At 40.2% G+C, this 27210-nt stretch overlaps 1 protein-coding gene across 1 annotated transcript in view; it reads left to right on the forward strand.

Moving 5' to 3' along the window:
* Positions 1-27146, forward strand: part of LOC118411606 (cubilin-like) — an 87779-nt gene extending 60633 nt beyond the window's left edge. Inside the window, exons 6-20 of the mRNA XM_035814065.1 lie at positions 3319-3499; positions 5989-6090; positions 7882-8157; positions 9102-9226; positions 9968-10075; positions 10446-10614; positions 14389-14496; positions 15874-15984; positions 16276-16386; positions 18881-18991; positions 25089-25199; positions 25536-25553; positions 25752-25859; positions 26339-26486; positions 26974-27146. Of these exons, the coding sequence (XP_035669958.1) occupies positions 3319-3499; positions 5989-6090; positions 7882-8157; positions 9102-9226; positions 9968-10075; positions 10446-10614; positions 14389-14496; positions 15874-15984; positions 16276-16386; positions 18881-18991; positions 25089-25199; positions 25536-25553; positions 25752-25859; positions 26339-26486; positions 26974-27010 (1824 nt within the window). The 3' untranslated portion in view covers positions 27011-27146. The remainder of the gene's footprint in view (positions 1-3318; positions 3500-5988; positions 6091-7881; positions 8158-9101; positions 9227-9967; positions 10076-10445; positions 10615-14388; positions 14497-15873; positions 15985-16275; positions 16387-18880; positions 18992-25088; positions 25200-25535; positions 25554-25751; positions 25860-26338; positions 26487-26973) is intronic.
* Positions 27147-27210: the final 64 nt, after the last annotated feature.

Below are 27210 nucleotides of genomic sequence, written 5' to 3' on the forward strand. Positions count from 1 at the left end.
TTACGTTGATATGAAATCTAAATGGTTCACTTGAAGAAATACTATTGCATATGCTCTCTTTATCTAAATACCTCTGGAAGTTACTCACTGTTAGTTTGTTCGCTAATCTGAATTTCTTAAGTCTTAAGTAAACATGTTAATTTACCAAACTGGGTAGGGATAACGTTAACATGTAGTGTCTTAGGTTGCAAAGTTTATTGAGGGTCAAATAAGGCTGTTATGTAATCCCTCCAGTCGATATGGTTAAATAAGCTATCGCTTTAGCCAAGCGGCACAACGTTACCATTCTAGTGGATAAGTTGATAGATAAGGGAACTCTATTTCAAGGGTAGACGAACACAAAGTCGCCCAAAAGTCTATTGCTAACTTCACTCTGCCCTCAAAGTCTACAGAATTTCTGTCAAAATTAGTACTGTGAAGATTTTTAATATTTTGGCCGATCAACATGTTGTTTATTTTGGCTATAATTTCTGATAACAAATATGAAGACAAAATGAAACAGAAACATTTGCACCAGTCTAAGTGCAATGCCAGTGAGGCTGAGTCCAGCACAACAAAAGGCTTGATACATACATACAACTATTTGCAGATTCAAAGCATCAAAGGTCGCCTCATTTTAATCAATCAGGTTTACGTATTATTTCATTCTTCGCATGACCGGCGAAGTGCAAGCCAATGAGACCAGCTTGCTATCTTTATCGCAACTTTTCCCTCTCCCTGGGCCACCGTCTGTAACCCGGAACTTCCAACTTGGCTGAGTTTTCCAGTCAGTGAAGAGCCCCAAGTCACAATATCTCACACAGCGTTGTACAGAGTAATGATTATGAAATGACACCGCAGGCTAAAACGGGTTCCCGTGAGACATGCATAATCTACATAAAATCACCCTCGGAACTTTGGGGCCTGTTTCTGAAGAATTATCATAGAATATCATTCAGGTATGTCAGAGAACACGCCTGTCAAGATACCTTTTATCATCATGCCCACGTCATTAAACATGCAGGCTACGCCACCTTGAGAGCAGATACGGACGATTCGCCGACCTCCCCGTAATTACGTAGATAGTAGATATCACCTTCACTATAATTGAGACTCACCGCAACCTACCATCATGTCCGTGATGATAATACATGAAAGGCTGTGCCTCCATGAGTGGTTGTAGGCACGAATTTTGGAGGGTCTCTGGAGTAGAGCACGCCACATTCAGGACCACGAGAATTCCATTATTTCTTTGAAGCCGATTATATGAATTAGAAGCTGATTATATGAGCCTAAAGTCTTGTAAAAACGTCATGCTTCAATTTTGTAGTGTCTAGACATCAGGTTTGAAACTTTCAATTTTGAAGTCTAGCTACTCTGCGGAATAGGTATCCGTTCATCTGAAAGTAAGTCGATGGCCATGCAAACTTGATCAAGATCTGATCAATTTCGTGGATCGGGGAATTGGCTTTCCGACCTACGATGACCCGAAACTTCACTGTAATGAATGACAGATAGTTAATTAATTGGGGGTCCTTCCATCATCATGGGTACGGCACTTCGATCGCTCTACTTTCCGGGTAGTTTACCTAGAGGTGAGGTAGACTAGACAAACCGTGAAAGAATCCTAGTCTCCCCCAGACTAACTACTCTGGCTAAACGGAGTTGCCTTTGTGAGTTCGGTCACCATGGGTAGTCTGTGGTGCCTCAATACATTCCCCGGCAAAACATAATCCCTTACTTTGTATCTAAGAAAGCGATTAAGAGACTTCAAAGAACCCAGAAACATTCCAAATCTAATATGATTTCCCGCGGACTGACTCTCTTTGCCAAATAATCCACCCTATTTTTGCCAAGTGTTACTCTTGTAGGAATCCTGGTGTAGGCTAAATAGCTTCCTAAAATATGAATATTCTAGCAGTACCTGATTAAGATGTAAGAAATCAAATAAGATGATATCGATCATACTACTTTAATCAATGAACGAATGAAAAACATTCTTCCGTAATATTCGTGGCTTCTTCATCCGTTTTCTTTGATATAAAGCCTTCCCTGATACAACTGTTTTATCATCTTATATGTGCTTAATCTAGGAACAGGTACTTGCCGTTCATTCTATTCTTAGCAACAGAGCTGATACTACTCTTATGTAGCAGTAGAACACTTCGACAGAGCACGCAAGATGTAGAACTACAATAGCATTAGATAAACTGTACTCAATTGGCATCAGGGGTAATCAACATCCACCTCATATTACATCCGACCGATGAATGTAAAAATGGTTAAGATCTAAAGCATTGAACTATAGGCGTTCTTGATTTCCTTCTCAGATGATATTTCTAACAATTCGTGTATAGAGAAGCAAGTTTTGTTTAACATCAACGTCTTCGACAGAATGACCGAGAAATGCAATTAGTTTGGTATCATTTATTCAAAACAGCGAGGGAAATAAAAGTCTACATTTGGCTCACTTCCTTACTCCATCTTACAAGAAGTGTTTGCAAAGACCTTTCGTTTGATTGGATTTTTATCATCTTTGCGTGTACTCAATAAATTTTCATGTTATGGGATAAAGTATGTGTCAAGGGAATTCAGTGACATTTCCGTCGTGTTGCTTCAACAAACAGTCACTTAAGAGAACGATAGGTCCCAGTCATTCTACTTCAGAGCCTTGGGGGAAATATCAAGGTTTGGTAACGAATGAAGCCGTGTGTACCATTCATATATCGCTATAATCTTTAAATTACACAGCGTTTGTAGCATAACAGGAACGTTTCTATTTAATGTTTGACGAACCGCCAAATACCAAACATCAAATCCATCATCTTTCTCGACCGGCCGAATGACTATGTATCCTGGTGCATCGTATCCTTCTGTTTGACCATTGGCGCACCACAGAAGATCTGGAAACCAATTGCTCCACCCTTTCTAGTATTTCTGTTTTTCTTAATGTCTAACTTAACGTCATACCAGCCCATTCTCTGGTATTATCCTCCAATCGTTTCCGTTTCCTACCCCCTTTCTTTCTCCCTGGACGGTTCCTTACAGGGTACATTTGCCCTTGGGCTAATTCTGATGACCGTGACACATGGCCGTACCCGTACCACTCCAGTTTTCATTCTGTTTTGCCCGATTCTATCATGAATGTCAGTATTTGAAATGCTGTCTAGGTATTGGTCTCTTGCACATTCCGGAAGCATTTCGTCTCTGTACCATCCTTACACTTAGGGTTTATCTAAAACTCATTTACTAACATCAGGCTTGAAGTTTTTCCTATGTAAATGCACTGTGAAATGTAAAGATTTGTATAATCTGATGGTTGTATAATTTCTGCACTAGGTCTATGATGGACCGTCAGACACCTCTGCATCTGTCCAGGAGCTCTTCTTCGACAGAGGCACCAGGGGCCAGCCCACCAGCGGTACTATTCTATCGACCGGCCACCATCTTTATATTGCGTACTACGTCAGCAGCCCCAGAACTGCCAACGTCACAGTAATTGCCAGTTACGCTGCGACAGGCAAGTATGAAGATATCCCTGTAAAATCCCACATATCTAAATATTTGTCCATACTGGTCATGCATACATGCACAACCTTGCAAATGTTATCTATCAACGTAGTGCCATTATGATGAATGGCTTTCTATTGTTTGCCATATGCACCCATTAGCAAGTATTGTCTAGGGATTAACATAGTAATGGCATAATCATTTTCTAGAACATTCATGCAAACATGACTTTGGTTGTTTTAAGTATGATGAAGGCTAAGTTTCTGCTGCACATACTGATTATCACATTGCAATCCTCTCAAAGGATTACCTTTGTTACAAAATAATAATGGATCCCATTTCTTCCAAGTTGCGTCCCATCGAACATGGCAGCCACGAATAGAAGTAGACAAAGAGTATTCTGACCCTATTTACCATTTCTGTTCAATAAATTTCGGTATTGATCGGAGGTTTTTCAGAGGGGAGTTCGGGGGCAAATGTTATCGGGTCCAGCAGAATAAGTTTTATCCGCAGTGGAATCCTTTGTTTCTCATGCGTTAATTTCAGCCCTTTCATCTGTATTACTTTGGGAAGCTGTGTGAAGAGGTCAGGTCACGCTGCCATACGTCCACATGAAATATCTCCCCAGTTAATCGCATGTGCTGCCGGCTGCCGTTTTTACTACGGTAATACAATTGGAGCTCATCGATTCTTCCATATCTCAACGGTGGAAGCTTTGAACAACTTCAATTCCGTCTCGTGCCTCTGTGCCCTCTCCTGGTGCCTTCTTTGTCACCTTTCCACAAGTTCATAGCCACAGACGCATCTGACTAAAGCATAGACCTCGCAAAGGGACCGATTATATAGCAATGATAGACTCTTTCGTTCTCATATACACCGATTGAATCCTTGTGTAACTAATAATGATGATATAATCTTGATGATACTAATAATTTTGCTTCCTTGATACACAACATCCCAGTATTTATGTATGATTTCCCAATTCTGACCTCTGACCTCCACGCTCATTAACTATTTGGCAACATCGTTATGAATTAAGGTTGTTCTTATTTCTTGCTTCACACCTGTAGCGACTTCCTATGGTGTCTCCTTGATCTCGCAAAGATGTCACATTGGCATAAATAGACCGCGACATTTCATCATAAGAAATGGTATCGATCATCTTAGAAATGAAGAGTTTATCACAGCGTCAAGCGTTGCGATTGAAACCAGTAGAACTAATTGAATTTACACAAATATGACTTTATCGAAATGCAGAGCAGTGACTCTTGACATTTCACGGCGACACAACTGGTATAAATTTAGCGTCAAGAATGTCAAGATATGGAGTTCTGATTAACTTTGTATGTCGCTCCAACATCATACATGTTCACTTTTATTTCATATAGTAACATCGAATATTAGAAATTATGTTAATTACAGATTGCACCCTAGATATTTTCAAAACAATATAAAGCCTAATTTGCAGATGACTGGCGTAAGAATATGAATACACTAAACAAATCTTGCGAAAATATTCCGGTGTATGAAGATGCAATGTACCTTACACTGTGTAAAAAAATCAATAGATTGTTTTGGTAGCAGCGCAAACTTGCGACATAAAGTAGCCCCTTAGCACGGGTATCCAATTACAGAAATTACCAAGAAGTGGAGAGGTCATTTATTTGCCTCTGTTAGAGACGTATTTATGTACGGCACCTCTTGTGGTCGTGCCACTGACCTGTGGAGAATATATGAGGCAGATTTTCCTCTTGATAGATTGTCTTACTACATCTGGGTCCATTTCGGCTTGATTCCCACGGGTGATCTTTAAATTAGAGTCTTGAGTAAGAACACAGTCTGCATAATCTCATTAAACATATTTCGAAAGGAGCCTGTTTAGTCAATTTGTCACCAAATACGTTTCAAAGCATCATACGTTTGCCTTTGGTGAATATTAACCATATGCGTCATCATGCGACAGAGCCCATTCTTCATAATGTTTTCATGCTTTTAGTGTGAATAGCTGAATACTACATTCTGTCTATCAAAGAGTAGTTTGATTACTTTGAAAAGACAACTCTGAAATCCCTAAATGTGACGCGCACTAAATGTTTTATTTCATGACGAAAGTCCGGTACATCTTCCATAGTTTCCCCTTATTATCCTAGTATTAATTCAGCTTGAAGTGACAGTATGTTATCTAGGTGTTTCTCAAACCACACTCCATATTTTGTACTCGAACATATAATTATTGCGCTTTAGCCTTTTTGCATATCGCTGCATGTAGGCGATTGCCTAACCACATGGTTCAAATAGTAGGTTGCTACCAGAATTTTAACTTCCTTTGAGTCTGGAGGACAATTTTCCTAATAATATAAACTTGGAAATTTTAAGTAACTAGTGCGTAGACATATTCAATGCGTCCAGCAAAAACCTTAACCTGAAATCTATTTGGTTGAATTAAATCATCTTTCCTATTGCATGCCAACTTGACTCTCATGAACTTCTTTCTTGCAGATATGACTCCGAAGATATCTGGCTGCTATTCGCCCCAGGATTTCTCCGTGCGTCGGCTGAGAGGCCAGTTCTCCGCGCGGAATGATACCGACCAGCTCAGCAGTAAGTGATCACGTAGGGCACCTGCACACACATATACACATACACAGCCCTGAAGGGAACCGATCTTAATGGCAGCACTAATCATCCAGCCTTCGTTTCAGTTCGTGGGTCATCTCATCCCGCGGCCATGTTACAAACTGATCGATCATACATAACTTGGATTTGGAATATCACTGGCAACGGATCGTATCTCAAAATCCGTTCGCAATTGCCCTGAAATGTCACCATCCGTATTGAGATAGAGACATCTTTCTGGTAGGTGGTCGTCGAGACTAATAAACAAAAAGTCCCCGAGGCGTTTGAGTGGGCTGCTCTTCCTTTTGTATATATGAGGCACGGCTTGATTCATATTTATAATCTGAGGATCTTGCTGATGCGGATGATTTATTGAAGCTTGGCCGCAGGAAAAGTGCAACGAGAGCAAGTATGGAATTCTCTACTGTCTGCTGGGATTAATATTGTGACTTTGTGCTTACCCCTCAAGCTATCTTATCGTCAATGGTTCAGACTGATTGGCTACGTACATGTTTTTGGATATTCCCAGTATTCCAATAAATGGGGCTCTATATCTACGGCTAACTGTGACTGGATGAGCAGAACTTTGTCTCCAGGTTCATTCCTCTGTCAGGCTACATTACTGTACAATCAGACCTTGTAGAAACTCTTTCATTGGCAATCTTATTATTGTTCGGGAACAGCGCATGTTTGTTTTCTTGTCAGTCTATCAGTTCTCGCATAATATGTTACATTATTCAAAATGTCGACATTTATAATGTAGCACTACTTCTGACGAGCGTACGGCCTTTTTGCATTTCGGTTTGCAATTTAGTTTTAACTACAAAGACCAAATAAAGCTCTTATCTAAATGAGAAGTTTTAGAAATCATTTCAGCTTTTGCATCCAAAATGATAACCAACAATTGTATTTGCAACAAACTTTTGACTGAATTCAATCCACAAACGTTCCACATTCAATCCAGGAGGTTTAATGTAATTAGTTTACACTAAAAATTGTTAAAGAAACGCGTTTTGTCAAACAGAGCTAAACATACACGACGCTTGCCTCATAATATATGCCAATGCATTGCTTGAAATTACCATTCAGAAGATACAGGTGGAGGTTTTGATTAACCTCTATGGCCTCTTATGATGATGTCTAAAAGTCACAAGACGTGCTAAACTGACTACGACAACAGCGAAGAGTCAGGAAGTGCATATTTCTCTTACCTGACGGAAAAGGTCGTGTAGCCTTTTGGCTAACCTCTCACTTCTTCTCCACACCCCTGACACCATAGGTTAGAATGGGAACCTGAAGGTAATGTCAGTTGCCATCGCATGGGAATTTGACGTCACTATGTCGTCATGGTCGCCCTATTGAGGTAAACTGAAACCGTTCGGAGGCACGTGGTGAGGCGTACGTGTGTCCATCATGGTTTCTAAGTACAACAACAAGGAAGGCACACATGTATTGAAATATTGTTGTATTGTTGGTAAATATGTACCGAAGGGCGTCTCTGACAAGCAATTCACATTCACCACGAGAGCCGGGCCAGTAAAATCAAACAGAAATGAATAAATTTAAAGTAGTTAAAGCTATATTTAACAGTGTAATATTTTGTTGATTTATTTGTGTAACATGTTGTTAACATGTTACACAAATATGTAACGGAGCATATGTGCACACAGCAAACACTCAGAAACCCAATACTAATGATATGCCAAATGCCTGATCTTAGATGAGATTCCATTTATCTGCATTCCCATGACATGCTATTTATTTTGTCGTTTATAGGCTTCTTTTGTACAGCGCTGCTGATGGCGAGGGAAACAAAACATTACCTCTTCAAAGTCAAAGAGATGACCCTACAGGGAGACCCCTCCAATAACTGCGTGTTGGAAGGCTTCGCATTTTACGACGGCAACAACACAAACGCACCCATGTATGGGCCGTTTTGCGGCAGCGAGCCGTCCAATAAACCATTACCGTTTGTCTCAACGGGGGATATCTTAGTGGTGGCGTACTCCTACCTCGGCAGTGGACAGGTTGTAGCAGACTACAGACAAACGGGTAAGAAGAAAAAAACAAATGTATTCCCACACGCAAGCTAATAAAACATTGCGACAAGGCTTTGCTAGAAAAAAACAATAATCAGAAGTTATTGCTATTTATGTCGAGGTTTACTGAATCATATCATTACCAGGTATTGAGGTAAGTATTCAACAGCAAAAATAGGGAGAGTCAGCATATTCATATGAGCAAAATGATTGAATGAGGAGCTGGCAGAAATATTCCCGACTTTATTACTTCTTGTAAATGACTCATGAAAGTGTGCTTTATGACCGTTTGGCATATCGAGAAAGCAGCGGTATCTGTATTACACAGGTGTTTGGTACATGGTGTGTGTTCCGTGACATTTCTTGAAATATCCGTATTTCGGCCCTGTCGGGCATTAACTTGTTAGAAGTGCCTACTTGGGAATTCTGGGGATAGCATTTAACAGGTCCCTTTGGCTTGTTGTCAGAAAAACGGACAGAGATATCTTTATTTCATGAAATATATGAAGATGTAGCTTACGTATCATGGCGACCGGTAAGTTAAAGTAACAACGTTAACATGATCCCCCAAACAAATTCCACATACATCGTATTAAATAGCGAAAACCTAATAAAAGCAGTCGTTTTTGTTTTTAAAGAATTAAAAAAAAACATCAGTCAGCGCAGTTTTGAGAGAAGTGATGAAAATGGGACAGCCTCAGCTTTGTCAAGGTATATAAATACCGGTAGTCTCGCGTAAGAGCAAAATGACCACGAGAATCGCCATTATTCATGTATGTATTACATATTGATAGTGAATAAATACTCGTTTATGTGCCCGAGTATTTCGTGACGCCAGTTACTTTTGATCTATCTCTTATACCTGTTCCAAAAAGGCACGTAATAAAGGTTTATATGAATTTAGATTGGTTATATTTTTACATTTTAGTATGAAAAAGTATTTTTTTTACCCTCCAGACTGCAAAGACCTGTCCTCCTACCTTGATGCCAACACGACATCGGTCGTCAAGGAGTCCTGTGGGAGCTTTCGTCAGCCTCCCCTCCTAACCGACACTAACTTCAAATATCGTCTGGACATACAGGTACGATAGTTTTTTTTTGTCAGTTTGCATTGAACCCTATGTATGATTTTTAGTTGTTGTTTTTACCAAACTAACCAGCCTGGCAGAGGAATTAAGACGCATACCAGCTCCATATGCACATCCTTACAGTCTCCCAATATTACTCCTGCTTCAAAAAGAACAAACTTTGACCCGGGCCAAACATGGAACTGGGCCGTACTTGGCCAAGGAAACAAACTTAGGCCGTGGGAACACCAAGACAAGCAAAATGCCAAAGACGATAATCTTTTTGACAGAGGCAATAAGAACATGCCGCTTTTCCTTCAGGTTGAATTATGACTATCTCACTATATTTTTTTCTGCATCATATATGACTGATCATGAGCTTCAGATACTTTTATGAATATCAACATTCTTTTGTTAATTTGAATTGCGCCGCGTTTTTTTTGGTTTGGCAAATGGCATTGAAAATTTCAAGTGACCCGCGTGACGTTTTTACATGATTGCCCTTTTGCACATTTCCAGAATCAAGCAAGTAGATCATACCCGCCTGTAGCCTGAAGATGATTGTGGTGCCGAGATGTCGGGGCCTTTCCTACAATGCATTAATCATATACTTACAGCCCCGAGTCCGTACAGGGAGCCTATTCAATCATGTGAAACAGAGAAGTTGTGGCTTACATCGAAACAAAAATATTGATGTTTTCTTTTTAACGAGAAAAGTCAGCTTGATTGGCGTGAAATTGCATTTGCTTCCTGTAGGTGGCGGAACAAAATTACATCCAGATGAAGATTGTCAGGTTTGCCGACTACCAAGATGTCTTCTACGTGTGTGAAACTCTACAGAAGCGATGCGAGGAAAACTTTGAGGTTGGTATATGTGATTAGCAATTACGGGTTGGTGGCTACTAGTGATACTAGAATCATCGTTTAGTTTCAAAGACCAAGAGGAGTGTCAGTTGTAAACATTCGTAAAGGCCTTTGTCCGCGGAAAAATTCAGGAATCAAAATACGTACTGCATTGGATGCTTGTATCTGTGAAATTTACATATATCTAATCTACAATCACATGTTTGTATTCTGCTGTGAGATATATCGACATATAGATGTCGATATATTTGCATCGAAATATTTTGAAAAGGAAATAGTTCTACATTGTTTCATTGGTGGCTTCATGTAATGTATCCATATGTTGGAAAATATTCACTCAAGTTAGCCAATATTTTTCACCATTTTGTAGATCTACGAGCCGAACGGGGACAACAAATGGCGGATATATTCCTACTGTCCCTACTACGAACAGGCGAAAACAGAAGTAGTGACATCATCAGGGAACAAAGTCTATGTCGTCTACTCAACAAACTGTCGGTGGGCAAGGAGTGGATTCTTTTTCTCTTACGAAGTCAAAAGTAAGTATAGCCATATTGCACTGTATTCCATAAATACTTTCAAGACCATAAAATCAATGTAAAAAAGGTTTAAATTTCTCTCTTCACATACGTACAATACAACAGTCAGCATTTTGGTAACCGCCTGGCACCTTCTTCAGGGCAATCCTGACCGTTTTGTTCAGCAGCGACACCTATCTGCAGTATGGAATAGAACCAGTCAGTATTGCCTGAGGAAGGTGACAGACAACAGCTGAAATGTTGGTTATTGTACTGTGCATATCTTGGTTATGAATTAACCCTGTTATACACCATTTTGTTTTGGTATAGATTTTTTTTAATCTTGTGACCATGGCGTAAGTATTGTCCGCCTCGGTTGATGAGGGTTTTGACTTTGTACATGTTATATCGGCCACGTGCAAAAACATAATGGGCAAGTAAGTTAACATTTATAGAGCCAGATGGTTCAACCAGCATGGAGGCTGTAACTTCATGTTCTCGTACGAACACCATTGAAAGTAGGTTCCTCATATCGTAAAAATGTCTATGAATGTATTTTGAACATAGATAATTAGACAAATATCAACAAAGAAAAGTGGACGCTTGAGAAGCTTTCAGACTGTATCCGCCATCTTTCTTCAGCTAGCTAGCTCTAACAGGGGTCGTGGCGTGGCCTTGGAGAGGTCTGTGAATGTCGTCTTTACAAAATATAGCTGGCTTATTTAAAATTGACGAGACGTGTTGTTAGAGCCGGGTGGGCCTCCTTAATGACCACTAGAGGTGATTGAGTAGCTCATGTTGTTAGTGGTGACCGCAGTGTCATGACCACAGGAATATAAACTCAGTGTAGGCATATTTGTGTTTCTTGTGAAATTTGTTTCAAGGCGATGGTTTTCTAGGCCAAGACGTATTTAAAGTTAGGTGTACAATACGGAACGTCGATTCCTGCATTATGGATTACTCGGAGAAATCTTCCCTTTGGGAATTAGTCGGCATGGTTCCTTTAGAACAAATAATTGGGTAAATATAGAGCCAAGGGTCACTCTGAAGGGAGGAAGTAGGTCAGGCAAAGAATTCCATTATACACCAATGGTTAATCATAATGCATGTTACAGCCGCTGGAAGACGTCGGGAAAACACTGTGTTGCACTGTAAAACAATCAATCATTTGCTTCAAAATAACTTCATCCGCAATGGGACCACACAGGCAAGTCCTAGGTCACAGTTTACGGCGTGCGCAGGAGAAAATCGATGGCGCAAACCCTTTGATTGCCTCTCAAAGATTCGCCGGGGCTTGTTGAGACCCCGCATTAACGCCCAAACGTTTCGGTAGCGTTGTGCTGCATACAAATAATACCGGAGAGACCTCGGTATGGAGCATATGTTTTAGTGGAAGATGGGGAAAGGGGAGGGCATTTTCATGTTCCATATTTGTTTTAATTTCGGTTTACAGAACGAATATATGTTTGTTTTTTTAACACTGCAAACTAAGGTGTAATATTGTTACTACCTCTACGAAAAGCGGTTGTTTAATCATCCTTCATAAGACCTTAATATGATTGACACCCTGGTGTGTGATCTTAGTACTGCAGCAGAACTTCTTTTTTTTAAATCTTTTTATCTGGGCATACCATGGTATTGATTTTGCAGTGGCAGATAGCTTGTGACATTAAGAAGAAGTGGTGTATGTTTGGACCCCCTATCTGCTTACTCTAAAAATGCATCGACGTTTTTGTAAAAAAAAATTCTAATGAAACTTAAGAAAGAACCAACGAGTCCTCATGATATTCAGTATGTAGATGACAAGAAATTTATGCAAATTAGGACCTAATTTACATATTTAAATACGAAATTTGGTCATCTGGTTTTCTAAGATACGACTTCCATACACAAAATGTATATAAGCTATGTAAGATGAAACATTAGCAGACACAAATTATGCAAAGGAGGGATAATTGCATAATTTATGTAAACCGCGGTACATTATGGGAATTACCTACTTGAGATATGTGTAAGTTTAGTCAAAGGTGTACACCACTATGTATAGACCATGTAAGTGTAAATTCATTTTCATAATTTATGACCAAATGTAAACATGGAATTCTGCCAATTTAAAGGACTTCCACACATGCAATGTATATTTTTGCTTCAGAAGAGAATCATATCGATACCATATTAGATAACATATATTACGCTAATTACAGCTTTATTTTCATGATCAATGAGACAAGATGAGGGAATAAGTCTACAAAGGCTCAAAATATTCCATGGAGGTATGAGCTCTCCGAACCCTTATTGTATCTCTTGTAATCTGGTATGGTCACCAAATTAGAGTAGTAGATAGCTCTTGTGCTTTGGAAGAAGTGGCATACGTTTTGGATCCCTCAGCAGCTTGTCTTTTCTCTTTGTTGAGGACAAAAATCAAAATTTCCAACCAATCCCTCCGTACGACATCTACTTTAAAGTTTGATCTTTCAGGACTTGGATTTATCGCTCTACGACTCCAGTCTGTCACACGTGTTTTATGATTATCTTAAGCTTTTACTGTTAGCTGGAGTTTCTTGTTAGAATTTGTCACAGGCACAGAAGAAATATAGCTTACCATTGATAGCGGAGCTAGCGCCGTGCCAAATTATGCCCCTGGGATTGAAGATTGCAGTTTTGTATCACTTAGCTTTATTACCATGTCATCTATTTTCTTTTATCTAAAGACATATCGGACGGCAGCTTCTTCTCAGGGAGATATTCATTGTTGGCTGGTAGATTTTAGCACAAGGTGCTTTTTATTGTCAGAAAACAAATTTCATCACTTGTATGCAGAGGTCATCCTTAACGAAGGGTTTCGTCAGTGAGGTATTATATCTATCGGGCATGTTTGACAGCTACGTGGGTCCTCTGATACAAACGTTGGGCTCGGAATCGATGCCGAAACAGTTTTATGCTGACTTAAGGTGTCAAGTTCCACCCTTATTAACCCGCAGAATGCAAATGATCAGCACACCTCCCAATGGCATGGGATGATTGACGTAAAGAGGTGATGACTGGCAAGCGTACAGGACTACACCACTGGCTATGGAATACCAATCGTCACAGGGACTTGGCACCATGCAGGGATTAATAATCCTGTGCAGTGATTGATTACAAGCACACGCAGACGTCGTAATCATACTTTAAGAAAGTTTTGTGACAATCTGCACAAATCAGATAGCGGCGAAAATACACTTAAAGCGGGGAGTCTATCACGCCGGGATAAAGTATTCTCCACGTCGGGATTTCCCTGACGTTCGTGGAGAATGGATGGTAAGACGCCCGAGCCTACTGAGACTTAGGCGAGCTTTTAGCAGAAGTCACTATGCGAGAAGGAAGCGGCTTAGCCGTCTCCCATGGCGATAGTTGATTGATAACCAGACAAAAGTATAGTGCTCGGCTCCACGTAATGTGAAATGGGGGAATACAGTCTGCCATCACCGGGTGTATCTTGGAGGTGAAACTAGGAATCACATGATTACCACATACAGAGATGCTTCTTTTCATTTTTTCGAGACTTTGTATTAGCTTAAACGAATAACAACAAGGCCCTGCCCACGACATTTGATGGCTGAAGCTATAGTTTGTTACCATCTCGCTATCTGAAACAGTATTGAACACGACTCCGGAAGCCAACCTTCACAGCAAATCGTCCTAATCACTAGAAAAAACAAGTTCCCGGAGCCTGCCCATCCAACCAGTAGACATGACCCGACGAGAGGGATTGTCATGAGGCGGTAATCTGACGTTGACCTTTATCTTTCCCAGGCTGTAACGGGATGTTTCCGTGCGATAATGGCCACTGTATCGACTACGCCTGGCTGTGCGATGGAGACAATGATTGTAAGGACAACAGCGACGAACGAGACTGTGAAGGTAATGCGTCATTTGCTCTAACCCCATTGCCGGTGGGCGGACACGTACTCGGAATAACAAGACCAGCTATCGTCACGTTAGATGGGTCTTGTCAAGCTAGCGTCCTCCTTATTCATGCATCTACAACTGACACATAGCTATCCTTTATTTTGCACCCCGTTGCCACTAGAGACTGTGACGTCGCTGCGACCACTGAGCGACCAAAGCGATAAAGAATTGCTTTATGGATTTCAGAAAGACCGATCTTTTTACATTTTACCTTTCATCTGTTTTGTTAATTTTTAAATGATATTTTCTACATATAAAGTCATAATTCAAATATTAAACGGAAGTTCACTCAAACCCATTTTCGTCACTCTTCGGTCGCTCAGCAATCGCCGTGGAAAGCGCGCCTAAGTATTGCCGGTCTGTGGCTGTTTGGAGTGTGCTGGTATTGACAGAACCTACATTAGTAATTTCACCACGCCAAATCCCCGTGATTCCACCCTGAGGCTATCCTCCCGGTACGCTCGATACAGCAGTCTTTATGTCCTTGGAAATGTGCTTATATCACGTCTTTCATCTCGACAATGTGTTGTTTGTAACATCGCAAATTAATGATCGTATTTATTGATTTGAGTGACTTCTGTTGTGGCATTTGCTGGGCAAATACATATGCGTAGAAAAAATCACGACTTTTTCTTGATGTGTGAAAACAGGAAACCTAAAGTTGTCAAGTCTTCACCAAAGGTTTTAAAAATATTGGTTAGATTCTACGCCACACCAATCCTGAGCGACCGTGAAATCGTACGTTCTATACAACTAGAACAAAAACAGTGACCCTATAAAAACATAACGGACGTTCGGATTGATTTTTCAAGGTATCGTATCATGAATATGCACATCATTGATTAAAACCTTACGCCGAGCATCCCGCTTGCAGTTAAGGCAATTCTTCTTGTCCATAATCAATTTTTGCTATTTCTGCATCAACGTGAAATATTGATCTCGTGGCATTTGAGTTGGATGACAGCCAGATTTTTTTCTGCTGGCAGAGGTCAAATGTGAGTAGGTCACCACCCTCAGGTATTTTAGTCATGTCATATTTCAAACCTTAGAAATGTCATGTCGGCAACTTTTACTGCTCCCGTGTACTGCCCCAACTGTTAAAGTATTCCTCGCGGGGTCTTTCCACTCTGCTGACATTAACACTGTGGTAAAGACAAATGTGATAATTACAACCTGTATGAATACGGTGCATAATGCCCGCATCACGGCAGTAACAGCCCAACAGAACATTACTCCACGGGTGAACGACCGGGTCTTCTCATTCAAATGGGTTCTTTCTATGGCCATCTCTCCTCCCATTGACCCATTAAATGGTACATTTATTCCCAGGTTGTGGAGAGGGGCAGTTTCGCTGCAAGAACGGCATGTGTGTGTCCGTGTCACGTCGCTGTGACAAGTTTGATCACTGCGGAGATGGGTCGGATGAAGAGGACTGTGGAGGTACGATCAAAAGCGCCACCCTACGGTGCAGTTCGTCAAACATTTCATGCAACGTATTTCTAGTGAATCATGGAGCCATTAATGGACAAACAGTTTCAATAACCCTTTCCTCAAATACATAACTTGAACGAGAACATTATTAATATTTATATCAATTCGAGTATATGAATATACCTGTCAAACAAGTACACGTTTGATTTCCATTACCGTTAGCACCGAACTAGTTTAATCCAATTTCTATATAACGGCTTCTGCATTTGACAGATACGTTTTCCCCATGTTATTTTCCAGACTGTACAGTGGACAGTTATCTGTGTGGAAACGGCTGGTGCATTCAGAAGGATCGCGTCTGTAACGGAATCAACGACTGCGGGGACAACAGCGACGAGATGAAGTGTGTCGGTGAGTGGTTATCCATACTGCCTCTTATGGTCGAACGAGTGTTCAAAAAATATTTTCCCTAATGGCCACTTGAAATCATCGTAGGAATCTGTGAGCTCACATATATATGTTTAAACATATTTCTAAACAGTACATGCGTATTTTCATTTCTCAACTTCAAACAGTCTTTATATCACCAAGTAGAGCGAGGTGTAATAATGATGCTAGTCGATTGCTGAGCAGCAATCAGACAGTGTCCTCTGCGTATGTGTACGTGAAGTGTTCATTAAGTTTTTCTGGACTCATTTTAGATATTGTTAAAAAGAAAACTTCAGGACTAAATCTTGATCTTTTGATAACCTATATCTGCGATATTTTTTATAACTAGACACGTCCTCCAATAGATATAAAGAATGTAGCTAGAGAAGCCCCAAGTCGTAATTTGCCTCAGCATTAAAAATCGGTCGGATTTATAGACTTTAGCTGAGGTAATGGCGCATTGGTTGGGTACCGGGTAGTTGTAATTGAAACTACCGGTGTGAGTATTCACGAACCCTTTTTAGATCCTAGAGGAACTTAAGACTGTGCGATCAATATATGAGAATACTTGAAATCAACAGTATTATCTTCAATATAAAGTGTTATACGCGTGCTATCATTAACAAATCACAATTAGCAACTACAATGTACTTTGAAGGCACCAGCCGTGAAAGACTGCTAGCATGTTGGCATGGGAGGTCAATACATTTTTCCAGTCGGTGTGAAAGTGTCATTGAACCCTTGTACTTAAAACAATAGAGGTTTTCTTGATATAGAATATGCGCTAAAAAGACGTGAATCAAAAAGACGTAACAAACGTTACAAGTCAAGCGTTTTCACGGATTAAACACGGAAGTCCCAAAACGGAAAGGAAAACATTTTCTATTATATGCCTCTGCTGCTGCTACTGATGATGATAATGGTGATGATGATGATGATGATGGCGACGATGATTATGATGATGATGATGATGACGACGATGATTATGATGATGACGATGATGATGATGATGATGATGATGAGTTGGCAAATTGGCAATAACATCGGCAGTGAACAATTCTCACTTAATATATGCTGCTTTTTCTTGTACTTTTAATCAAATGCTCTTCGGTATCCCAGGACGAGACTACATGTGTATAAGGAATAACCGTGACGACTGCTGATTGTGAAAATTAGCGTTTTCGCCCTCGCGTTACTCCCCTGCCAACCTACTGTACCGGCGCTTCGTTTTCTATTCAGCTGGAAGATTGCCAATGCGGTTGCTTAGTTCCTTGAGCCGCCATGACTTTTCCAAATCGAAATTCAATATTTCCGGGTCTAAACTCTTCGATGGAAAGGACTTTGCTCATTTATATTTTTACCCTTGTATTGTTTGAAATTGCTGTTTCTGCTGTTCTGTTTTCATCGTACTCAACACATGAACCTGAATATATCATAATAAACCTAACTTTGTACAAGAAGCTATTTCCAGTATGGCAGCATAAGAAGTTACTTTCCTTTTCACTTTCCATAATTTTGAACTTGCCCTTATATATAGAAAGAGTCAAGGCTATCCGTTAGTTTGGGATGAAAAGATCGAATGTTGTTGCTCTGGAAAACGTGACAAATTAGAAGAGTGGGCGCAGTCAATTAAGCAAGTAAGTGTTGTTCATTAGCCATGACCAAACCTCATCTATAACGGCCGAGCTAAGTACCAAACGGGAATAAAACCTTCGCCCATGGCACGGTTGGCCAAAACATCTATAAAGAACTGTGCAGCAGTAATTATCTAACATCATGCGAAGGGAATACTCTGTCTCGGTTGAAACCCCATGCGAACATTAGCCATTACCGTTACTGAAAAGGTTAATTCTGAGGATCAAGAAAACCATACTTGTGTTAAAGTGGTTTTGCGGGCTGCAGATGCCAGTGCCGATATACCCACTCTTGAGAAGCACAGAAGAAGCTGAGTGAATTCAAACTTTGATACTCGAGCCTACAATCGCTTTTGTCATGGAGAGGGGCAATACGTTATCATGATGGAAAGACAATACTGTTGGAATTGATGGACAAATAAGACTCCAAACATTTTATTGCTCTCTGCAAGACTCAACGGCGCACTGACATAATATTGCAAATAGATACATGCCTCGCACCATAAACATTATTCGTATATCTTTGGAAAACTTTTCCTCTACTTACACGAAGATGAAGAATCGTTGCTCGAGTCCAAGTCACTTGGTCGTGTCACCCTTCCATTTGGAACAGTGCAGTTCTGGGGGCAGCTTTATAGAGTTTTGTTTGTGTGTCATCAAAAATCACTACCGATCTTTCCATTAACCCAGAACTCATTAAGAATCTTGACACAGTAAATGCTCAACGGCTATCGTAACCTAAGGTCTTTAACAGCTAAACATGTAAATACACAACTCTATCTACTGACGAATGGTATGATTTTCGAAAGTGCATGGTTATCTATGTTTTATGTCCTCGGCAGGATGTGGCACCGACCCGTTCCTCTGTGACAATGGGGAGTGTGCCTACAAGGCCTGGCTCTGCGACGGGGACAATGATTGTGGCGACAACAGTGACGAGATGAACTGTTGGGGTGAGTAGTCCATATATAATGGGGACTTTTCTGACCTGCCTCATGCAATTTAACCGGTTATAAAGTGGTGAAATATACTATTATTCATTCCAAGTGCAAAGTTGGACCCTGTGGGGTATCTCCGTAGCCAATGTGACTACAGGCTACCATTGGTTGATCTGATTTCAGTGCTACTATAATGACATATTGCTCATATATTGCCAAAACGCCCTTCCCTTTCCCATTAATGTGCGGGTGCTTTTTGTGCGTGATGCCATCTTATCATATAGACTTTGTAACACCCGGGGGGTAGATCTGTTTTAAGCCTTTGGCAGCCATATTGCCTAATGACGGATGCTGTTGCGTAAAAACCCTTACCAACAGACAGACGTAATACTTTAGCGTCTCTGTGTGGGTTACGATAACCTTGGGAGAAAATAAGGTCGTTCACTGCAATAGTAGTGTTGATAAACTTTACATTTTATCTGTTTACTGTATCATGATACAACATTCGTTCCTCACTTTGTTGCAATGCAGTCGAATAAACGATTCATTTCCGCAGGAATGAGTTGATTTCTACTTGAATATTTGAAACACAGTTTGCTACTACTATATTCATATACCAGACAGTTTTGTCTTTGAAAATATATCTAGAACGTTTGCCGCAAATAGTTTTCACTGTCAACATCAGGTTGTACAACACAACACAATGGACTGCGCAACTGCATTAGAGCACATAGCGACTTCCCTGGCTCTACAAATTACTATGCTATAGCCATACCATTACTATACCATCCAAGTCTACAACTTGTGATATTTTCCGAGGGCCCTCTTGCGCCTAATGGCGCACAAACAAATAAAACTCTCAATAGACCGTCACCAAAAAGTATGACCTGCAAGCTGGTCCTCTAAGTAGACTGTGTGCCGGCAGCTCTTTCAAAAGCTTATCAACGGGCATCCCACTTCCAGCTTCACTCATTGAAGTAGAAATAATGACAGAACGTGCCCTGTGTGGTATTAAGTATGTTGTGATTTATACCTCGCCAGGTTGACGCAAATGGTCCGTGTGTGCGGTGAAGGATTATGCTGATCTTACCGACTGATAAGACCTATAAGGTCGCCATTATATGTGCCCCATCTCACACCAGTCAACCCCAAGGTTAGGCGCTTTCTGACAGAGGCCAAGCTAGTCACGTGAGACTGGCTTTTAGCCCAACGGAAACCTTTATGAGAGCGATACCGATCATCAAAATATTCCAACATGATGTACAGTACTTTGGACAGATGGTTTTATAGGTCCGTAAAATAAGATTTTACATTTGGAGAGATATAGACAACGGCAGACCGGTAACATGATTTGTTCACAGGAGGCTATGTGCGTAGTGGAGTATCTACATGCACATCAGAATAATATGTGGCGAATTCGCCTAGAAGTTTGATCAACCATTGAAAGTTTCGTAGCATTGGCCTACATTCGTAGCTTAAGTTTTACCAATTTTGGACTACGAACGCAATGTGTAAGCAAGAACTTGACATCGACTATCAAAATGAAATTACCAAGACGCAAGTCAGCCTATGACTGCAGGCGTAGTACGTTTCTATCATGACATCATTTGATTACCTTTGCCAGAATGGCTAAGGTTATGTTTGGGGCGTGTTTGTGTGTCTGTGTGTCTGTGTGTGTGTATGTGTGTGTGTGTGTGTCAACAGCATAACTCGAGAAGCCTTGGATGGATCCTAATGATATTTAGTATGTGGGTAGGGGTCGGAAAAACGAAGGTCAAGTTCGATAATGGGCCCCCTAGCGGCTTGCTAAGGTACTGCAGCGGAAACTCAATTTTTTTATATTTCGTGTTCTGGAAATGCTGTGGTCATGATTTTTGAGTGGTAGATAGCCCTCGGGGCAGAGAGTTCGTGCTGTGAGTTTGGCCCCCCTATCGGATATACCTATTAGAACTGCAGGCGCCGGTTTCCTTTCAAACTTTGGACCAGAATAACTCTACAACGTGTTGACGGATCTTCTTGTAGATAGAAAAAGTGATGAGTTATATAATGGGATACTAATTATGCAAATCAACCGCTAATTTGCATAATCAATGAGGAAAGTTTATAAGTCCACTGCATTCCATGATAGGACTTTCAAACTTGTCGCATATGTAGCTGGGAAGGAGGGAAATGTCGATAGATATCAATTATGCAAATGATGACTTCATTTGCATAATTAATGAGACGGATCATCATGTTTTTGGTATGTAGGTATCGTAAGTGAAGACCTACATAATGAGATACCAATTATGCAAATCAACAGCTAATTTGCATAATTAATGAGGACATTTTATAACTCCATTACATTCCATGATGGGCTTAAAAAACTTGTCACATATGTAGCAGAGAAAGAGAGAAATGTCAATACATATTTATCATGCAAATGACGACCTCATTTGCATAACTAATGAAAAAATGTGTTGATGGATCATGATGATTTTTGGCATGTCCATAGCCTATGTGAAGACGTATATAATGTGATACTTATTATGCAAATCAACAGCTAATTTGCATAATTGATTGGGAAAAGTTCATAAATCCACTGCATTCTTTAAAGTATTTCAAAGGTGTCAAAGTTGTCACATATGTAACTGAGAAAGAGGGAAGAGAGTAAAAGACTTTGAAAGAGAATAAGTTAAAAATGGATCAAAGGATCATCATCATTTTTGGTATGCTGATAGCTTAAGTAATGTTTGATACAATTTGATATTAATTAATTGTAAATTGGGATCTAATTTGCATAATTAATGCCGAGATTTTATAAACCAACTCCAAGCATATGATTATAATATAAAATGAAATGAGTAACGCATTTGTCTACAGATATCAATGTACATAACAAACCTGGTTTATTTGGCAAAGGTATGTGTTCGTGGAACTCTAGTTTTCATTAATGTAGTTTTTTGCTCTAGGGAACACGGTGTGTTTTAAGCTAAAAACAAAAATTTTGAAAATAGACTTTCATCTTAAAATTCTGTACTATAAATCTGGTGTGTGACTTACCAGAAATCATACAGAGGTGAAACTCTGTTAACTGATCTACCGACCCAACTCGGCATACGTCCAAACTCCGGTTTTAGTTGAATACCGAGCCTGTGATTTAAACTTCTAATAAAACATGGGTCTCCGAGGAAATTCGAAATGCTGAAATGACTTTTCAAAGGATAATGATGACAGCCAAGGTTAAATATTGTGCTAATAGAATTTTTACTTCGAAATTTTCTCTTACATTCAACGCACGTTCTAAAGTCGTCCTGATGAATATGGTAGTCAGACGTCGTATACTTCAAAGAGGACACACTATTAAAATCGATTCCCGTGTTGCCAAAGAAATGACTATGATCTATTCGTAGCCTAAACAGTAAAATAACATTTCAAACTATATCAATATGGTTCCAGCAGATAACGCCAAGAAGAATTTGAAAATATAGCGAAACCATAGTTTTAATTAAAAAGAAACCATAAAGTAATGTAATGAGAACTACGTAATTTTGTGAATGTCAATAATCTAGCAGTAGACCTTTCATAAGAGACGTCTAGCTTCGAGCTAAGCCCATCTTTTATTGTCAAATATGCAGTATATGATGGAGGTAGCATAAAATTATTCTTATTATTGCAAGAGCGTTTGAAATGAAAGATATAAGACGCAACACAATACCCTCAAGAGGTATTACTTTGAGCTCATAAGTATTATGTATGTTCCTTGTTATCAGGATTATCTCAGAAAAATACGCTCCTGCTTAACATTACTTACTAACAATAGTAGTAGTCTAAATGAGGCTGCGTAAACTCGAGAAAGTCTAGAATCACGTCATCTTTTTTCTTCATTATGATAATTTGCCATAGTGTTATTTATCTATTTAATAGGTACAAAGTACCCAGGTACCCCCTGGGAATCATTGAAAAACGCCAGTACTATAGGTGGCATGTACAACACTGGAACCATGATGCTGAAATAGAGCCTCTTTGTTAGGGGAAACGTTTCGGCGTCAAATTTTTGAAAAAAATGTACTGAAAATTGTACATAATTGTCCTTTTATTAGATAACAATTACGTTCTTACGAAGGTATCTTTGTCCTTGCAACTTATGAAGGTGTTTGGAGCTTTGTGTCTTTATTCCATGGCTACCGGTGAATCTATCCATGGACTTACCTGCGGTGATGCTTAGATCAATAATAAAGTAACGGCACAACCAAACAGTATCGAAGTTCCCAGAGGTTTATTACGTCTGCGATTCTTCTTCGATTAGGTCGTTGACTTTTGGAGCCAGGTTGTCGGGTTTCCCCCCACCGCCATATTTCCAACAAAGCCCCCGGGTGCCCATCTACAAAATAGCATTGTGGTCCCATTTTGTGTGTCGCGTGACCAATACCCATTGCCATCTCTGGTATCTGGGAACATTTTTCTTGCACAATCCGGACCACTTGTTATGAATGGGCAGCGCCATCATAATATCTTGGTTGAGCTGGAGGCTCCATGCAGACGCCATGGATACTGTTAACGTCATTATCCAGAAGATTGCTGTAGAGGATCCTTGACCACGTTTACTGTGCTGTCCTTATAACTGTATTATCTATGTAACATACAAGTGGGCAACTTTTTACAATAGGGACTGCTACAGATTTGTCAAAATTTGCTAAAGAAATTCCAAAAGGTTCGATATGAACTGCATCAACCAGCGTGCTGTGGTGTTGCGGTTAGCACGGCCAGTTTTGGACCACGGAGCTAGCTAATTGTAGCTGTTGAATACATTTTGTATATCTGAATATTTGTGTATTATGGAAGCAGTAGGTGGCGTGTTTAGGGAGAACCATGATTTAGTATATCAAATACCCCACCATACTCATCGATCTGAATAGATTACCACATCCCAGTAGTTTCAACTCTTCAGAAAGCGTGCCAGACTATCCAATTAGATGATAAAACCAAAAAGCACAGATAGCGTGTTGTTAGTCAATTTCTAACACTGGCACCTACTATTTATCCGCACAATCCTGCTATCGTCATCCTTTCATTGCGTTGGTGTCAAAACGATGTCAGACACGAGAGGCAATATTATGACACACCACCATGGAATTCGAAGCCAACAGATATAATTGTACCGAAGTGTTTCGACTGAAGTTGGTCCAACTCTTGCAAATATTGCGGTGTTAGAATGTTTGCCATAAATGAGATAGAAATGGTTTACTTTGAACTGATGACGTAAGAATCCACTTCATACCACGAAGAGATCGTGTTCAGTGGATGATGGTAGGCTGATTCTCAAGTCCATAGATCACCTTCCTCGTTGTTTTAATTAGGATAAAAGTCGACAGCCTATCCAATTCGGAAGATCAGACGGCGTTCTATTGAGGGTTTGTGAAAGTTATTGGCGTCAAAGGTCAAGTAATTCTTGGCACACAAAGAAAGTAATCTCGCAAAGCGGCGCTAATCAAATTGTGCTCGTCTATCAAAGTGACTGCTTAGATGATGTTACCAACGTTGGCGGAATACTGATCATCAAGCCATGAAAATGGCCGCTAATTTTTCATTATTTAATCTAGGGTAATTGCTGGGTACATTTGCTGTTCTATCCTAACCTTGAAGCTTGTGAATATTCAACGGTCATTGTTCATAACAATCCGATCATACCTATCAAACGGAAATGCACTTCCTGCACACATATATTATACATACACGTTGAGAACGATACTTTTCGAGTTAGTTTCAGCATCTGAATTTTGCATCATATCGCATAAGGGAGCAGAATATATAGTACATTAAGGCGTACGGCGGATTTCGACTAACCTTAAAGGAATGCTCTGTTCATCCGTCATCCGTCATCTTTGCCTTTTGGTAGTCTTAACCGCCAGGACACCTCCATTTTGTATTCATTGGTAGGCTTACCAACAAAAACGTAACAACTTCTACCAGCCTGATATTACAATTTGATGAACAGCGTTGATAAATTGGGAAACAAGGGGATAAATAAATCATTGTAGTGTAAGATTAGTCTACTGAAATCTTACCCTAAAGATTAGAAGTTTCTGTTCTGGACTGTATTGTTTGATAATGTGCACATTGTTTTGTACAGGCTGCGGGGTGGAGCGGTTCACCTGTGATAACGGCTTCTGCATCGAGAGGGACCGAGTATGTGACGGCAACAACGACTGTGGGGACGATAGCGATGAGATGGATTGTGAAGGTATTTACAAGTAACAAAACCTTAAGTTTCTAAACGGTTACTTAGAGCTGCTCAACTAAATTTTAGAAATATCTTTGTCTTTCCGGGCATCTTCACGTGGCGTCTGCATCATTGGTGCTTTGGATGGAGTTAAACACTAAATATCGGACTTTGTTGCCAACTACCTTTTTGTATGTTACAACGTAATAGATAATGAAACATATTTAGGCATGTGCTGTGTGACATTTCGTGTACTGTCATGATATTTTATTTTCTAAACCATACTGATAATTGATGTTTTTACTTTGTGTTTGTATTTCCTCGTTTTCACATCGCTCGTTTTCCTTCTTTTTCCAGAGGAGTTGCGGACGTTTGGTATGTGTGCTTGTTCATGCTTCAGAGACATCTTAGTTTATTTCATACAGGTTTTTTATTACTTTTGTTCTAATTTCCTGCAAAATGCTTCATGTTTCATGTTCCATTGTTCGTCTTTTGTGTTCACATATTGTTTTGACATTCCAAAGTTAAACAGAACGTGAATGGACATGTTTGTAACAGCTCTTCTTTCCACAGGGTGTAAGAACGCGTTTGTATGCTCCAATGGAGAGTGTATTTCTAAACCGTGGGTTTGTGACGGAGAGGACGACTGTGGTGACTACAGTGATGAACGTGACTGTGGAGGTTAGGAACTTCACTGTCTGTATCATATATGTGCATGTGATAAACATTTTGGGCCGCATTTGTTAGCAGCGACACCTAGCTGCGGCATTGCCGTGAGGAAGGTGACAGACCTTCACCGAACCGTCGGTGGTTGTGTCACTCCCTGGTTGTGAAGAAAGGATTTGTTCTTCATTCATGTTATCTAATGATTGTAGGCTACATTAGTCAATGTAATAGAATCCTTATTATTGATATAGTAGAAGTAGTTGTCAACCGTGTTCTGCTATTGCAAAATTATTGTGCATAGGTGGATTCTTGCTTCCCAATGAACTGTTATTGATTTGGCATAGAAACAAATTTATGAAACACTTTCTAGAAAAGCCATAAGATTTTGGGTGAGATATTTGCTTTAAAGACTCAAAATCATCTATGGCAAGTCAACACGTCAATGGTAGCACCAAACTACCACATCATCATCAGGCTTATGTCTCTTCCTGCAGATCCCATCCGGCCTGTTAGGTTGATTGGCGGGCGCAGTCCCCACGAGGGCCGCGTGGAGGTGTTCTACAACGGCCAGTGGGGGACGATTTGTGACAACATGTGGGACGATATGGACGCAAAAGCTGTCTGCGCCCAACTGGGAGTAGAGTGAGTTTGACCATTAAACAATCCCACGGCCTACTTTATCGTGTTGTTTTAAAGTGGGTGTCACCGTCAAAGTCACAAGATGAATACCAGGAGACATGACGAAGCACCCGCATGTCCTTGGTGTTTCCCGGTTTGCTTTTCCCATGCTGTCATGATAAATGCGGCTAGCACATCGCTACCAAGGGTCAGATCCCATTATGTTTATGGTTTTTAACGATACCTGTTGTGCCAATTTTTGTGACATAAGCTGTGACTTATTTGAAAGCCTTGTGTACAAATAACGTCAAAACTTTTTTTTCTATTTCTATTAGTATCACATACGTAACCAGAATAAATTACTGTTATTTCTGCTATTATTGAACATCATGGTATGTTTGTGTGCAGAAATGCATTTCTCTGTAAGCCCGAATTGGCGTGATATAAAGGATTGGCAATCAGCTTTCCTATATGTAGTCAGTAAGAGAATGTCATCACTTCACCCCAACAGGGGCGTGTCTAAGGCTCGCCGTGCGGCGTTCTTCTGAAAAGGCGACGGCCCCATCCTGTCGTACAACACCCAGTGTGTTGGGAACGAGACTGCGCTAGCTGAGTGCGACAGGTCCCCCTGGTTCGTGCACGAGTGCGACCACAGCAAAGATGCCGGCGTCATTTGTGACTACTCTCCCTACGAGTAAGGCTAGCTTTGGTGACAGATTGCAGATTTTAATGATACTATAGTCGGTCT

This window comes from Branchiostoma floridae, chromosome 3 (assembly GCF_000003815.2).
Source record: "Branchiostoma floridae strain S238N-H82 chromosome 3, Bfl_VNyyK, whole genome shotgun sequence".
NCBI classification, from domain to species: Eukaryota; Metazoa; Chordata; class Leptocardii; order Amphioxiformes; family Branchiostomatidae; genus Branchiostoma; species Branchiostoma floridae.